This window comes from Mirounga angustirostris, unplaced genomic scaffold (genome assembly GCF_029215605.1).
Source record: "Mirounga angustirostris isolate CCGP_5_RB_7025 unplaced genomic scaffold, mMirAng1.0.hap1 SCAF_10, whole genome shotgun sequence".
In the NCBI taxonomy this organism is placed as follows: domain Eukaryota; kingdom Metazoa; phylum Chordata; class Mammalia; order Carnivora; family Phocidae; genus Mirounga; species Mirounga angustirostris.
The window spans coordinates 124371434-124387275 of NW_026991718.1; the positions used below are offsets into that span (position 1 = coordinate 124371434).

At 51.3% G+C, this 15842-nt stretch overlaps 1 protein-coding gene across 6 annotated transcripts in view; it reads right to left on the bottom strand.

Annotated features, from left to right (window-relative positions):
• Window positions 1-15842, bottom strand: part of ELMO2 (engulfment and cell motility 2) — a 38858-nt gene that overhangs the window by 1766 nt on the left and 21250 nt on the right. For all 6 annotated transcript variants that reach the window (XM_045885881.3, XM_054510140.2, XM_054510138.2 and 3 more), the window contains 12 exons: window positions 15599-15677; window positions 12245-12295; window positions 7336-7458; window positions 6846-6980; window positions 6165-6269; window positions 5977-6085; window positions 5424-5560; window positions 4210-4373; window positions 3996-4108; window positions 3706-3813; window positions 2676-2758; window positions 1007-1084 (listed from right to left, as the gene is read on the bottom strand). In XM_045885881.3, the coding sequence (XP_045741837.1) occupies window positions 1007-1084; window positions 2676-2758; window positions 3706-3813; window positions 3996-4108; window positions 4210-4373; window positions 5424-5560; window positions 5977-6085; window positions 6165-6269; window positions 6846-6980; window positions 7336-7458; window positions 12245-12295; window positions 15599-15677 (1285 nt within the window). The remainder of the gene's footprint in view (window positions 1-1006; window positions 1085-2675; window positions 2759-3705; window positions 3814-3995; window positions 4109-4209; window positions 4374-5423; window positions 5561-5976; window positions 6086-6164; window positions 6270-6845; window positions 6981-7335; window positions 7459-12244; window positions 12296-15598; window positions 15678-15842) is intronic.

Consider the following 15842-nt stretch of genomic DNA (forward strand, 5'->3'; position numbering starts at 1 on the left):
TTTATGAGGGATTTACATTTAAGCTTCCTGAGATAATCTGAAATATGATTTATTTTTATTTATTTTTTTAAATATGATTTTTTAAAAATGCAACTAATGAATACAGCAAAACAAGACCTGAGTACTGGGGCATCAACTAGCCAAAACTGCCCAGGAAATGAGCAATGGTTGCGGGGAGGGGGATACATATTAGGTGTAAAAAGCAGGACCCAAAAGGAATCACTGTAGCATCTCAATTTTATTTCAAAAAAAGTTAAAAAAAAAAAAGCCCAGTCAACAAATGTTAAAAGTAAGTGCTAGAGAAATTGAACTTGAGGGTCTCATGATAGGGAGGAATAACAGAGAACTGTCGACCTATCCCTCTCTCACTCCTGCTCAGTCTTTTTCCCTGCCTTTGCTCACCTGTCTCCCCACCTGCTAGTTCTTCACTTCTTCCCAACAGAATTCCACTGGCAGCTCGGGGCTGCCAAAGTGTCTCCTCTTCCAGAAGCCCCACCTCTAGTGCCCTCTGATGCTCCCCGAGCTCAGCAGCCACACGGGGCTCAAGCACAGTTACTCATGTAACACCAAGTATCTTCCAGTGCTGCAAGTACCACTGTGGGGGCCCGTCAGGCGAACCAGACCCGTCAGCCCCAAAGCCCAGGCCAGACCCTCTACCACCTGTGCCCAGGAGCCCTGAGGACGGAGGATCTGTCGGGTTCGCTCGGGAAGGTGGCCATGCGGAGACTGTAAAGGGGGAGAGTTTTCCCAGTCCAGACAAGTTCGCTTATCCCCTGTGACCCTGATTTTCTAACTGCAACTTACGGCTGCTGCTGAAGAGCAGTAAGCTGGGGAGCCCAGCCCAGGGGGATGGACGCCAGCCTGGCAGATCGCTGGCGCCAAAAAGCCTTCATGACATGCTGTGGTCCCCTGCCTCTGGGGGATGTCCCTGTTCTGCCCACTCCTGCCTTCAGCTGAAGAGTCACAGAAGGGGCGGGGCTGTCCAAAGCGGGACCACACTGCTCACCTCATACTTGTTAGGTGCGATGAAGTTTAAGGTCTCATCAGGGTCATACAGGATGGAGAACGCCAACTCCAACACCTCCTGAAAGAGAAAGGGTTTCAGTTCCGTGGGGGCGGGGGTGGCCTGGGCTCTGTGCGCCAAGATCTTGGCCAAATTCCTTGTCACCTGGCACCGTCACTGAAGGCGTTGATTCAGACGTGGTATCACCAGGCCCCCAGCACGTGCACCAGTGTGGCTGGAGACGAGGCATCGTGGTATGAGCGCTAACTCACCCACCCCCCACCTGAGTCACACCTAACATGTGGATGCTCCTAACACTGGAGAAAAGTCATTTCTCAACACTCAAAACCTCTGCATCTCAGAGTCCAAGACTGTAGGTGACCTACATATGTAGGTATGTGTGTTGGTGATCAGATTGAAAGTCGTAACGGTTTAGAAACCACCACAACAATAACAAATTGTGGCCAAAGATGACAGAATTTAAGCATCAACAACATAACTGTAATGGACTGGGACAAATACCAATTTGCTTAAATCCATGAGTTCACAGTACTACTAAACAAAACAAAACACATACACAAAATTGGTCAATGTTGGATGATACCAGAGAACCAACTCACTGTTTTAAAAGTAGGTACTTTTACAAAAGGAAAGAATCAAGCACTTACTCTCCTTTCTTATATAAACTGGACCACTGGGAAGCCAAGAGTAGATGATGGTAAGTTTCTGTTTAGAGAAGTAGTTCAGCTCATAAATGAGAATGACCGCATTAGAACACCACTAGTTTGCAAATCTTAATTTACTCGTGGAAGAGGCACTTAGCACCAAGAGTCTGCTAACATCGCAAAAAGAAAGACGATCACATCATGTGTCTCTTGATAGAACATAACACCACCTAGGAAGTCATCCTGTCCACCCCCCACAAAAAAGGGGGTCAAACCTGAACTGGCTCAAGCCTCCCCCTAAATCTCTCCACCAACGTACAGATCTGGGACAGAGAAGCAAGTTAAACTATACCACGGGGAGACAATCAGCACATTTCAGACTGAGAAACTACCAAACAAGCAACCTGGTTTCTTCAACTAATAAACCGCAAAGAGGAAAACACAGATGGAAAAGAGAAAGAGGAACTAAAGACTAATCACAATGTGCATATCCTATTTGGATTCTGTTTCAGTGAACAAAACGGGTATGAGTATGCATATGTGTGCACCTGTGTGTGTACACGTAAGCACTTAAAATTTTTATACAGAGAAATTATGTTATTTATAAGAATACAAACATATATGGAATATTTGATATTAAATGACAACTTTTAAAATTTCTTTTCAGGTGTGATAACGGTATTGCGATTATGTGAAGAGTCCTTATCATTTACAGATACATTCTAAATATTTAAGAGGAAATGACATCATACTTGATTTTTTCTTTGATGTAATAATAAGCGGATGGGTAGGACCGGCCACGGTTGTTGAGGCTGGGTGATGCGTATGTGCGGGTTCTATCTGTTTTTGTGTATGTTCAAAACTGTTCTTAGTAAGAGCCGTAGGAATAACTTACAGGGAGAGAAGGGGGGCGGGAGAGCATGTACTTTAACTGCGACTACCGCCTGAACCCTCCGGCGTCACCGTGACTGTGACCGTGACTCCGGCAGGCTTGCTGCTCCGCTCACCTTGTTCTGTTTCAGAGCGCTCTTCTCTTTCATGTGGGGGCAATCCTTCCCAGTGACGATGGCCTTAATGTCTGCAACAGGAACTGGGAAATGAAGGGCATTAGTCTCTGGAAGATTCACGCTGCGAGTGGGTCTTTGCATCAGTGCTGGAAGGGGAGCCCCAGCCCCCAGACCAAAGGGCTGTGTCAGCTCAGACAGAGTGGCCTGGTGCTACTTTCCAGGGCCATGGCCTGCTGGGCTGCGTCCAATCTCACCGGGGGTCAGTTCAGGGCTTTGGGATTGTCTCCCCGAGGACCGGAGCCTTAGACACTCACGTCACTTCCACGGCACCGTGAGGAAGGCGACAAGGCCTCCAGTGCAAACAGCCGTGCTCACTACCTCCCAGCCCCTGCCCTAAGGCCTTGACGTACATGACTCATTCAATTCTGATGAGGGACATGTGCCTATTGCTCCCATTTTGCACAAGAAACCAAGGCAGAGGTGAGAGTTAACCTGCATTAATTAGAATTAACGGCAAAGCTTGGATTTGAATCCAGACAGTCTGGCTTCAGAGCCCCGGCTGTGCCACCGCCTTTCGGTACAGTCTGGTAGCGCCCCTGACAATCTACCAGCCCCATTCCCACTGGGGATCCCACGGGCTTCCCCGAGCAGCCCTGTGAGGTAGTCCAGGTAGAGAGGACCTCTGACAGATGGGCAGACAGGTCCAGGGAGACAAGTGGTCCACGACCAGATAATCGGCTTGAGATAGCCAGGACTAAAACTCAGGTCTCCTGGGGCGCCTGGGTGGCTCAGTCAGTTAAGCGTCTGCATTCGGCCCAGGTCATGATCCCAGGGTCCTGGGATCGAGCCCGGTGTCAGGCTCTCTGCTCAGCGGGGCATCTGCTTCTCCCTCTCCCTAGTCCTGCTGCCCTCCCTGCTTGTGCTCTCTCTCTCTCTGTCAAATAAATAAACAAAATCTTTTAAAAACAAACTCAGGTCTCCTGACATCGAGTCCAGCTACTATGACACATTGATGGAGAAATGAACCTACTTTTCTCCTGCAGGGATTCAAACGTCACCTCCCCTTGAGGGTTGTCATCCAAGTCACCATAGTGCAGGACTTTGTGGTTCAGTGCCAAGCGGCAGTACCAGAAACGTTCTGGAACACAAGGCAAGACAAGCAGGTGACCAGGGACAGTTCTGGCAAAGGCCAGGGCACATGAAGGGCAAAAGGATGACATGTTCCCGGCCTGCTCCCTGCAGGCTCTGTCCGGCAGGCTCCCTCCCCCGTGCAGTGACTCGGAGAGGTAAGGACCAGCCCAGTCGCCCAGACCCCCTCACCTTGCCTCCGACGGTTCCCAATCTTCCGGAAGCTGCTGCCCTCACAGAGCCGGTTCAGCCGCTGCTGCTTGATCAGCTCCAGGATCTCAGGCTGGATCTTCTCCCTCAGCTCCCTGGGGGGACGTGCACGGAAGCAAGGGGAGGTGAAGACACGGCAGGGCTGGTGGTGCCTCCCCCACCCCCCGCTGCCCCCCCGCCACCCAGAGGCACTTACACGATTGGCGGGGACTGGAAGTCATCCTGACTCATCCGCTCGGATTGGCGCAGTCGCAGGATCTCAGAGTAGCTCAGGCTACGCAGTTTGCTCTTGAACTGATCCAAAGAGCTGGGTTTGGAGGGCAAAGCTCGAGTGATCTGCTCTCGGACCACCTGCATGACCTGAGCAGGAAGGAAGCCGGCTGCCTCAGTCCCTCTGCTGAGGGGCCAGGCCGGGTGCAGGCAGCCCGGCTCTGCCCCTGCCCTGGAGTCACCCCAGACACCTGCTGGGTGAGCAAGAATACTGACTCTCCGAGGCACACACCTTAGGTGGTTCTCGGGGACAAATGCCTGCTAGGGACAAATGCTTTCTTTCCCACAAATTTCAACTAGTCGACAGTGTGCTGAAATGAGCACAGGTTTGGAAGTCGGAGGGAAAGAGGCTCAGATCCTGACCCCATCTCTTAATCTATGCCTTGAGCAAGCCGCTTGCCGTCTGCAGGCCTCCCTCTCCTCATCTCTAAAGCCAGGGAAAGGAAGACTCGATTTCGGATATACGCTTCCCCTCAAACAATAGTGAAAGAGGAAACAGGCCAGCCCATAGCCCGTCGGGCAGCTCTGCGCTCATGCAGGGCAAAGTCTACAAGAGAAAAGACTAGAGGAAGACGTGAACATGGTCATCGCTGGGTGGTGGACTACAGAGAACTTTCTCCTCCTCATACCTTGCAGATTGTTTACAATGAGCTGAGCAGCTTCTGGACTGTCGGCTTTTGACGGCCCAGCGGTGAGTGCTCTGTGGAGCGTGGGGACTTGGGTGTGCGTCAGGAATGACTACTGAGTGGATAGCCAGGACGGGCCTATCCTGCCAGTCCACACCTCTCCCTAACGTTTCCTGGCCATGGAACCGCACCAGGGCCTGACATAGTAAGCGCTCAGTCAACCAGCGCTTGTATGGTTAGGCTTAGCCTCCTGCCCTCTACGGGAGACAGGCGGGCAGGTACTGGCTCCTCTGGGGCCATGAGGGGCCCAGGGCACCGAGGGGCAGACCCCTGCTCCAGGCCACAGAGGAAGCACAAGCAGAGGGGCCTGAGGTTCTCCGGTGTGGCATCTTGTGACCCGGGGCTGCCGACACGCTGGTTTCCCAGCTCAGGGGCTCCCCAGGCTCCGGAGAGTGGTCACAGACTGTCACGTGACGGCCTCCAGCCGTGGGCGTCAGAGCTCTGTGACACGGACCTTGTTGAAGTCCTCGGCTGTCGCCCTCATCTCCTTCCAGGTCTTGTTCAGCAGCTGGATGCAGATCCCGAAGAGCTCCTCAAACGCGCGGTCATGGGTAAAGAACATCGGGTGGTAGTCGTTGCGGCCCTCGTTGGCTACGGAGGAAGAGAAGCAGGGAGGGTGAGGCTGGGTGCTCGCGTGCACTCAAGTCCCGAGGAACAAAAGCAGAGCAAGGCCAAGGCGAGTGAAGAGTGTGGGATGGGCCTTTCTCTACTTCCTCAGCTTTCTTCTCTCGGTCTGGCTCTGCCCTCTCTCAGGCTCGGCCAGCCTGACACACGGGGCCAAATGGATGGAGGCGCAGCTCCTGCACACATGAAATGACCCGCTCAAAGCAAGCAGCAGCCATGATTCCCAAAAGCGAGGATAAGACGGCTCACAGCTCACCCGGTGACTGCCCACACAAAGCACACTAGTTGTCCCATCCCACTGACCCCTAGCTTTGTAACCTCGAGTCCCCCTAGGCTCCTGATTACGGAGTCGCTGAAAGAAGAGGGGGGTGGCTGGGACTTACGCAGCTCCCCAACCTGCAGGATTTCACAGAGCATTTTGGTGAGCTCGATGGCGCTGCGGCCGAAGGGGCACTCGTGTTTGTCCTCCCGGCTACTGTTCTCCAAGACGATCTGGGGGGAGGAAGGCAGGGGGATTAGGGAGGCGAGACAGGTGGTGGCAGGGCTGAGCCAGCTGGCCCCCCGCTGTTACCCGGATGTAGGTGTCCTGATGGACTTTAGCCAAGTACAGCATGTTGTCCAAGGCCAGCATTCCAGGAGGAGTCTGGGTAAAGTCCATCGCTGGGTTGATATGGTTCTGGGGAAATAAAGGAACCGGACTTGAGACTCGGTAGCCTCCCGTGTGCGGTGCCACCTGAGGGGATGCCCTACTGCCCTCCTGTCCATGCCACTAGCTCTCGTGTTACCTCCTTCCTGCCCACCATCTCTGCGAGACGGGGAGCTCCTGACCTGGGACTGTGCTGACTCATTCCGTCTCCCCAGCACCCAGCATACTGTGTGCTGAGTGGGTAGGTGCGCGCTAAGTGTTTAATTGAATTAACTCCATCATCAAATGTGTCCTACCACAAGATATCCACTTCTGCTTTTCAGAGCACCTCGCTGCTTTCAGGAGAGGTCCTCTCTTTACCCATGTGACTGACCTCTTGGACCCTCCAACAGATGGATTCGTTCCAAGGGGCCAAATGCTGCACGGAAATGTGTGACCTCCCAGTGCCAAGGCCAACTAAGTGTCAGGGCCCCTCCAGCTTCTTGGTGTCATCGATTCCAGGGCCACCATGATGAAGGGGGGGTCCTCGGGGCTCTGAGTGGGTGCGCCCTCTGACCTTCTGTCAGGGGAGCGGGCCTCCCAAGATCCATACTTTGGGAAACTTACAGTAAATCCCAGCATTTTGTAGTCCTTGGTATACATGGCTTTGCGCTTCTCAGTCCCACTCCCAGGGACATTGCTAGGGTCAGACTCTGCATCAAATGCGATCCTTCTCAGTTCAAATATAATGTCTCTTTGAGCCTGAGAAGTGAAACGGACAGCCAGGAGGTAAATCAGCTAACCCAGGGAAGCAAGGAAAAGAAAGAGCAGATTGGGCTTTCCTGGGCAGGACCCTGGCCCTGCTCAGTCTCCGAGAAGGCATCACCTCTGCCTTCAAGGGACAGAGGTGGGCTTGGCCCAGAGAGTCACCCAGCGGGAAGAGATGGCAGGGAGGTAGAGCCAGGTTTCTAGGGCAACACAAACCATTTCTGCAGACACAATCGAGCACAGTCCCTGGCACAGATCAGGTGCTCAATGCGGAGCCTAACGGTGGAATGCACCACATCAAACGGCGTACAACTTAAGCCAGGAGTACTTGGTCCCACGGAGCACCTACCTGGTCATTGGGGTCCATCTTGGTCATCATCCTTTCTTCCAGAAGGTTAAAGGTCAGGACTTGCAGGACATACAGCTGATGGGCCATCTCAGTTTTGATTGGGCGGTTCCCTCGGATCACATGCTGGAAAAAGCAAAGGCAGGGGGCAAGGGCTGAACTGATTTTCTTCTCCTGAAGACTCACATCCATGCTGGTGAAAAAGAAAGTATGCTGGGCAGGGAACAGGGTTTCCCTCCCACACACGGAACTTGGAGACTTCGTGTTCTAGAAGGGATGGAGCATGAAAGGTCTCGATTCAGGCTGAGATGATTCACTGCAGGCCCCAAGGGCACAGTCCCTTTTTCCGCACTCCCCTGGGCAGGGGAAGTGGAACCCAGGGCAGAGGCTGTATCCGGTCACGCCAAAGACAAGGGAGGCTGCCCTGCTACGATTCTGATGCAGGGCTCAGTGGCTGGACCTTCTTCCAAGTGGGCACTCAATCCAAGACAACAGACAGTGTGTGCGGAGGACTCCGCTTTGTCTTCCCGTAGAAAAATACAATGTTGTGCATGGCCTCACCAAGTAGAGGCTTTAGGAAAGGACATTTTCTTGAAATAGTATGGAGACACCTACACAAAGGAGAGCACCTGATGCTCCTTGTCCAGCCCCCAACGCTCCCCCCGCCACCTTCTCTCCTATCACTCTGTGTATGCTCCCCTCCCTGTGTCCACTGTATTCTGTCCCGCCCCCTCTCTTTCCATGACCCCCACCACGCCCTCTCAGTTCTCACCTCCGTCCCTCTGACGCCCACCCCACTTCAGGCTCCCCCCTTCCCTCATACCCCACCTCTTTTTCTCACATGCTACCTCTCCCTGTGTCCCTTGGGTTGATCAACACCTGGCGACAGTTCTTGCCTCCTATTGCCCTGCTCTCACTCCCACAATGGCTGCTCTTCCTGGCTTGCTCCCTCATATTTCTTGCTTTTTCTCTGTCTTACCCGCCATCTTGAATCGTTCTTGGTCTCTTCTCACCCAAATGAGACTCTTGCCCAGTTTTCCACACACACTCCCTCCGTGTCCTTCATGTTCTCTCACTCAGTCTAGCTCTATGTCTCCGGAGCTGTGCTGTCCAATATGGTAGCCACTTGGCATATGTTAGAATTCACTGAAGTTAAAAATTCAGGTCTTTGGTCACACTAGCTAGATTTTAAGCTCAACAGGTATAGGTGGCCAGTGACTACCACACAATGATAGAGTAGATATAAAACATTTCTGATGTGGGAAAAAAAAGGCAGAAGAAAAATTATTAAATTTCCTTACTACCCAGAGCCCACTGACAAGTCCTTCAAACAGGCAGAGTGACATTCCTCTAGGGACTCAACTGCCTCAATGTTAATACTTTGCTAAGGGCAAAAGGCAATCCTAGCCTGACCGCCAACCCCCCCAAACCCCCCCCCCCAGGATCCTGTAAGTCTACTTTAACATATAAGAATTCCTTTGGAAACTTCCTTTATCTCTAAACCCCCCGCAAGATACATGTTGGCAATCATCCCCCAAGCATATGGCCCACCGATACACATCTGAAGGGTCTCATGACTAAGGTTTTATTAGACAGTAATAAATGACCTTTTCCCAACAATAGCTAGCCCCCTCAAGGTCCTGGAAACCTTGCTTCCAAAATTCCTCAGAGACTTACACCATCCCTAACTCCCTCCTGATTTGAAAGTATATAATGGGCCCCTCCTCATGACCCCCATGCAGTTCTTTCTGCCCATGGGTCCTGTCCCTGTGCTTTAATAAAATCACCTTTTTGCACCAAAGAAAGACATCTCAAGAATTCTTTCTTGGCTGTCGGCTTCAAATCCTAATAACGTCTTTCCTACAACAATTTCCATTATCGCAGAAAGTTCTTCCAGACAGCACTGCTCTAAAGCTCCGTAACTCTAAAGTTTGCTCTGGCTTGACATCAATGTCTTTAGACCTGTGCAGTCCCAATCTGGTAGCCACCAGCCACATGGGGCTGCTGAACACCTAAAATGTGGCTAGTCCAAACTGAGATATGTCACAAATGCAAAATGTACACCAGATCTCAGAGCCTTAGTGTAAAAAAAAGAAAATGTAAAATATGTCATTACCAATTTTTTTCTATTGATTACGCATTGAAATCATAGTATTTGGGATATAGTGGGTTAAATTAAATATATTATTGAAATTGATTTCCCATATTCCTTTTTTACTGTTGCTACTCTAACATTTAAAATGAAATAAGTGGGGGTGCCTGGGTGGCTCAGTCATTAAGCGTCTGCCTTCAGCTCAGGTCATGATCCCGGGGTCCTGGGATCCAGCCCCACATTGGGCTCCCTACTCAGTGGGAAGCCTGCTTCTCCCTCTCCCACTCCCCCTGGTTGTGTTCCCTCTCTCGTTGTCTCTCTCTCTGTCAAACAGATAAATAAAATCCTTGAAAAAAAAAAAAATGAAATAAGTAGCTCGCGCTGTATTTCCACTTGACGGCGCTGCTCAGACTTCCTTTCCCCGACATGTGACTCCAGAGTGTTCTTCATTTCTCTAGATCTGCACAGATTCATACGGCAGCCACAAGCCACATGTGGGTATTTTAACTGAAATTTTCAAAATTACAAATTTAGCTCCCCCGTTGCACTACACACATTTCAGGTGCTCAGGAGCCACACATGGCCAGTGGCTCCCATTCTGGACGGCACCTCCATGCTGCAGAAGGTTCCACGGGCAATGCTGCTCCTAACCCCCCTCCAGTGTGTGCTAAGGCCCTCACCTCCTCCACATGGTGGCTGTCTGCCGCTCTCCGCTCCCCCCGCCCTAGCAAGCCACCCCACCCCCAGCCTCTCGCCGCGGGGTCTCCTCAGGGCCCCCTCCACACCTCGTTTTGCCTCCCTCTGAGCCTCTTCCTTTCTCTGTGCCCCCTCCCTCTGCCACTCCGATGCCTCCCTACCCTTCCTTCCTCCTCTCCTCTCTCCATAATTCATCAAACCATTTTGAGAACCACCCCAGTTAATGTGATATGGTTTTCGTTCACTTGAATCCCCCTTTCTCAAACTTAGAGACATCACAGCGGGGAGGTAATCACTCAGCCCCTCTGAGAAGTCACGGCTGCAGAGCTTTTAGCTCAAGTCCTACTTGAGTGCTGAGGGATTCAAGGCCTGTACTCTTTGGCTTGACTCTGTGAACTGCTGGGACTTCAGTGAGCACGCATTAACCATTTCGGAGCAAACCATTTAAGTCCTGAGTCCTGACCCTGAATTGTCTTCTATAGTAGAATCTTCGCTTGTTCCAAGGTTTGTCCAGAAATGAGTGGAACTAATCCCACTGAGGTAAATAATAAGCCTTGAAATTCATTACATTTCCCTTAGAAGGGTCCCCCCTCCCACACATGCAGAGGATGGCGCCTAAGAGGACTGCTCAGGAATGTGGACAAGCACGCGTGGGACCTGTGCGCTCTGCATGACTCACGGGCGGCGGGCCGAAGCGTCTGCTCGCGTCCCTCCTGCCCGCAACCCTCCTGCCTGGCTGGCGGTGGGGCTCTGACCAGGGAAACGGCCAGTAGGCAGGAGCTGTTCTGCAAGGTGAAGAAGAGGTGGGCTCTGTGTGTTCAGAGCAGGCCGTTGCTTGACTTTGCAAGTGCTCAGAGCTCACTTCTTGAATTCTACCACCTTTGTCTCCTGCTTACAGTAAAAGAACTGCTGATGTGAGCGGGGTGCTTACCAAGGGCCAGGCACCCTGCTAAGCGCTGTATATATAAGAGCTCATTCAGGCCTCACATCCAGATGAGCAAATCAAAGCAAACTGAAGTTAAGTGAATTGCTCAAGATCAAAGATTGGTTAATGGCAGAGTGGAGGCTGGTGACTCTAAAGTTCGTGCTCAGAATTACCAAGCCTTTCACACCTGACTTCTCATTTCTCGTTTTATTCCTTTCACTGTGGCCTCCTGGTTTTCCCTTGGTTTTGACAACTGATAAAACGGCCTCCCTTTCACCCAGATCCCCAGCTCTCTTCCCCAGCTCTTACCTGCCCCCCACCCCGCCCCAGCCACTCTCTCCCACCCACATCCCCGCGTGGGGACAGGGAGTCAGCCCTCTTCCCAGAGGCCTCCCTCCCCGCCACCTCCCCCTCTACTTTCCTCCCTCATACACCCCCAAGAAACACACACACCTGCTAGCATGAGGTTTCTAAATGCCAGCCTGGTTATGTCACCATCCCTATGAAATCCCCTCAACTGCGCTTGGGAGAGAGACTAAGGCCCTACTTGACCTGGTCTTTGCTGCGCTCCAGCCTCCAGCCCCGCACACATCTGCTCCTGGACCCACCCTCGCCCAGTCACACACCCCTTCTCGGTCTGCTGAGGAAGCCTCAGCCTCACCTGCCCTCACTCCTCTAGAGGCTTCCAGACACCTGCTACCCCTCCATCCCTCAGACCGTGAAGCTCTATGGAAGCACTGAGCACACGGTGTTCTGGCACCGTCCCAGGGAACCGGAATATCTTTGAGAGCAAACACACTGTCTTATTTAACCTCCCTACTCGTGCCCCACACAACTCAGGTCTGACTGGTGTTAGCGGAACGAATTACTTTCCCCTTTGGGGCCTATTTTAACACATTCCTTCTGCATAAAAACTGTCGGAGCTGCAGGGCAACAAAGAGCACAGCGGGCTGGCCTTCGGAGCTCCTCAGAGGCTCCGGGATTCCTGGTGCGAGGGCCTCCGAGAAACAGCTCTGTTGACGCAGGATTACGAGAAGAAGCATTCCAGCTTAACAAGGGTTTATTAGCACCTATCTATTGCTAGGTTCCCTTTGAGCGCCCTCCCCACGCAACAGTAATTTCCATAATAATAATACAACTACGTAACAGTAATAATCGCTATCACCAGTAACAAAATACAACTTGTTCTGGGAACTTACATTCAGGATTATGGACCGAAGGTGCTTCTGTGCAAACGCATTGGCCATATCCTGTTGAGAAAAACAAGCAAATGTAAGGCAAGGTGGCAGGCACCCAGCTGTGACAACTATCAAGTTGATAGTCACTGTCAAGTGATATCGTGGCTCTGGGGCTTTTTCTCTGAAATTTTTTCTCCTTTCTTTTTTTTTTTTTTTTTTTTAAAGATTTTATTTATTTATTTGACAGAGAAAGACACAGCGAGAGAGAGGGAACACAAACGGGGAGTGGGAGAGGGAGAAGCAGATTCCCCGCCGAGCAGGGAGCCCGATGCGGGACTTGATCCCGGGACTCCAGGATCATGACCTGAGCCGAAGGCAGTCACTTAACCAACTGAGCCACCCAGGCGCCCCTCTCCTTTCAAATAAAAAGTGGGCAAATGGAAAAAAAAAAAAAACCCACAGACCATCAAACATATTTTATACTCTGAAAAATTCCCACATGCTTTTTTTCTGAGAGGGCAAATTGACTCAGATAGGGTGTCCCTCCCCAGTGGCACAGTCAACCACATCATCTTCCAAGGGGAACAAAGACCACTTCAGGACGAGACAGTTGAGTCACAAGGATGCCGGGCAACGGACAATGCGTACGGAGCACAGAGCAGCGAGATGGTTCCCATGCACCGTTCCAGGCAGACACCCACCCCCAAGGCTGGAAGGGCCTCCTCCAACCCAAGGACAGGGCTTTGGCCCCAGTGCCCCCTCCGGGGCCCCCCAGCGCCACACTCTGCCACAGTAAGTAGCCATGATTCACTTCTGACTGGTTTGGAGAACAGCATGTTGGTGCTTTTGGGTAATTTCTCCTAATAGGGTCAGTGTTTTTATTGTATTTCATTCAGATTTTGACAGTAACACTTTATTTATTTAGCACCCTCAGGAAATAAAGGATCCTACATAAAGGAGTCTTCCAGGGAGCGAAGCTTCAAGGGTCCTTTCAGGACCTTGTTTTGATTGTTCTTACACAAATTCTCTAAAAATATATGATAGACATTTCTTTATTTTTGAAGGGACGACAATAATTACAACTTCATCACTGCCGAGGACTTGGCTTCCCCAGAAGAGCGGTACGTTCTGCCACTCTGCCACCCCGAGGACCTCTGAAATGTGCGGCTGTGTTTCCCTCAACAAAATGGTCCCAAGGTTCCTGTGCTTTTCATCTTTCTGACAGCTTTTCATAATTCTTCTGTCTCCTCCTGCCAATCTCGGCCATTGCTTCTTACCACATTAATTAGTATGACTTCACTTTCTAAACTGCTGCCTTAATTTAATTTTATGGATAATTCTAAATCAGTGGGCCTGAGGGAGCTGTCCCACCTCTCCCATGGAGCAGTATCTGTGAGCACTCTCATTTTTCTCAGAGCTAAAAGGCCTTTCCCTCTCCCTTCTACATCTCTAGCCATATTCCAAATGGCTGACGCTGCCAGGAACATTAAGTTTTACTCTGCATCCCCTGAGCACATGCTGGGCTGGCAGAGGAGGAAGGTGGCCTAGAAACTTCTTTGGTAGCTATAGGTTGGCTTGAGATTAAATCTTGCTGTGGACAACTTACAAAGTGGGTAATTGACATTGGCCTACTGCTAGAATATAATGGCCTTAGACCAGAAGCTTCTCTGCAGTGCTGGGGGAAAGCACTCATCCTCTTTCATAGCCTCGGAAAGCCGACTTCAAAAGCTCCAACCAAGAAACAAGCATGCAAATTCCCTCCTGACAAGTGTCTAGACTTTTTCAAATTCCTATGGTCTAGTATGCATCCAAAGCAACATGGATTTATCTTTACTCTTTGCCATACCAAGCTGGAAGGCGATGTATCCGTGGTATCATCTACATGAAAGTCTCAGGCTGTTTCTGAATCTGATCTCCCCTGGCTGAACCACGAACTTATGTAAAGACAGGTTACAAAGGAAAGATTGGGCAGCAGTCCCTGGGGCAGACGTCTCCTTAATCCTGGATGTAACACTAGTCTCCAGAACGTTCCCTGAGTGTTCTGATGAATGAGATTTACAGCACACAACCTTTCCCTGGGTCTTGGAGTTCCGTGAACCCCTCGGTCAGAACAAGAGGTTCTCGCCCAGCTCTGACCTCCCCACCTGGAAGAGAGCTGGGGCCCTTTCCACACGGCGGTGCTACTTACAGTGACAGGCAGGTCTAGAGGGTTAAGGTGCTTGTCCTGCCGGCAGAAAGCAAAAAGCACAGAGAGAAGCAGATGGAAAAATGAGCTGTCAGCTTACATTCAAAACAGGACTAGGAAGGGAGAGATTAACAGAACAAAGCCATCCAAGAAAGACAAGGACACACAGAACCATAGATGCTCCTGGTCCTCCCACGGGAAGCCACCAAGAGCTTGGTTCATGATCCCACAACATGAATTTCAACTTCCAGGGCCCATGGTATGGACAGAGAATCTAATAGTCTTTCTTTTGTATGCCACTTGGGCTTTTTAACCAGAAATATCTAGAGTGTCAGAGTTGGAAGGGCCCTTAGAGATCATCTAACCTGACTCTTTCATTAGAGACCCGAGAGGTTAAAGAACCTGCCCAGCCTGGAAAAGCACTTAAGCCTACGGGCCCTGGGCTCAGGTCCCTGCTTGTTCCCTGGCCCAGCCTATTCCTGGTTTCCTCACTCGTAAAACAGGGGGCTTTTCCTCATGACACCCCTGTGCAGTACCCGGGGCATAGGCTGCTACTCCCGTATCACGGGAGAGGACACCGGGCCTCAGAACAGAGCTGCGTGCATCGTGCCGCACAGCTAACGGGCCGGGGAAGAATGCAGCTTCGAATCTGAGGATCTTTATACATCAAACTTCGTGCCAAGTCCCCCCACTCTGGCTTCCTTAAGTAAGGATCTCATTTGTCCCACTTTCCTTGGACTGGACGGTGATGCCGAGAGGGTCCTCTCCCTTCTCGATCCTCTAGCCTGGGTTGGCAACGAAGACCAGCCTGGGCTTGTCGTCTAGCTGTGTATAAGAGGTCTTTTTGGAAGACAGCCACCCCCGCTTGTTTACCTATTGTCAGAGGCTCTTCGTGCTATAATGACAAAGTTGACTGGCTGCCACACAGGCCATGAGCCCACAGAGCAAAAGATATTTACTCTTGGGCCCTTCGGAGGAAAAAGTCTGCAGGCCATGCTCTGACCTGAGACCTGGGCCTCCCAGGCCTTCCTTAGCAAGGCCGCTCTGAGGGCCCCTGACACAGAGGGGCGGGAGGAAGGACTCTTGGGGAAATGGCCGTGTGACGGCTGTCTGCACAACAGAGGGTGCGTGGGAGACAATTCTTCTCCTGGAAGAGCCCGGATGAAAAGCTTGAAAAGGCAGCCACAGACCTGTCGCTTGTCCTCAGGAGCCTTCAGGAAAAGCGCGTTAATCAGTGCAATGGCGTAGGTCTGAATCTCCTGGTTGGAGCTGTGCCAGTGGAGAAAGAAGGCAGAGGGCGATTAGAACACTGACCAGCGAGAGGACACTCAGCTGCATCTGCAACAGTCGCTCACAGATGGTAATCAAACAATCATCCAGGGTGACATCTCAAAAGCCTTAGAAGTGGGCATACTCCGTGACCTGGCAACTCTA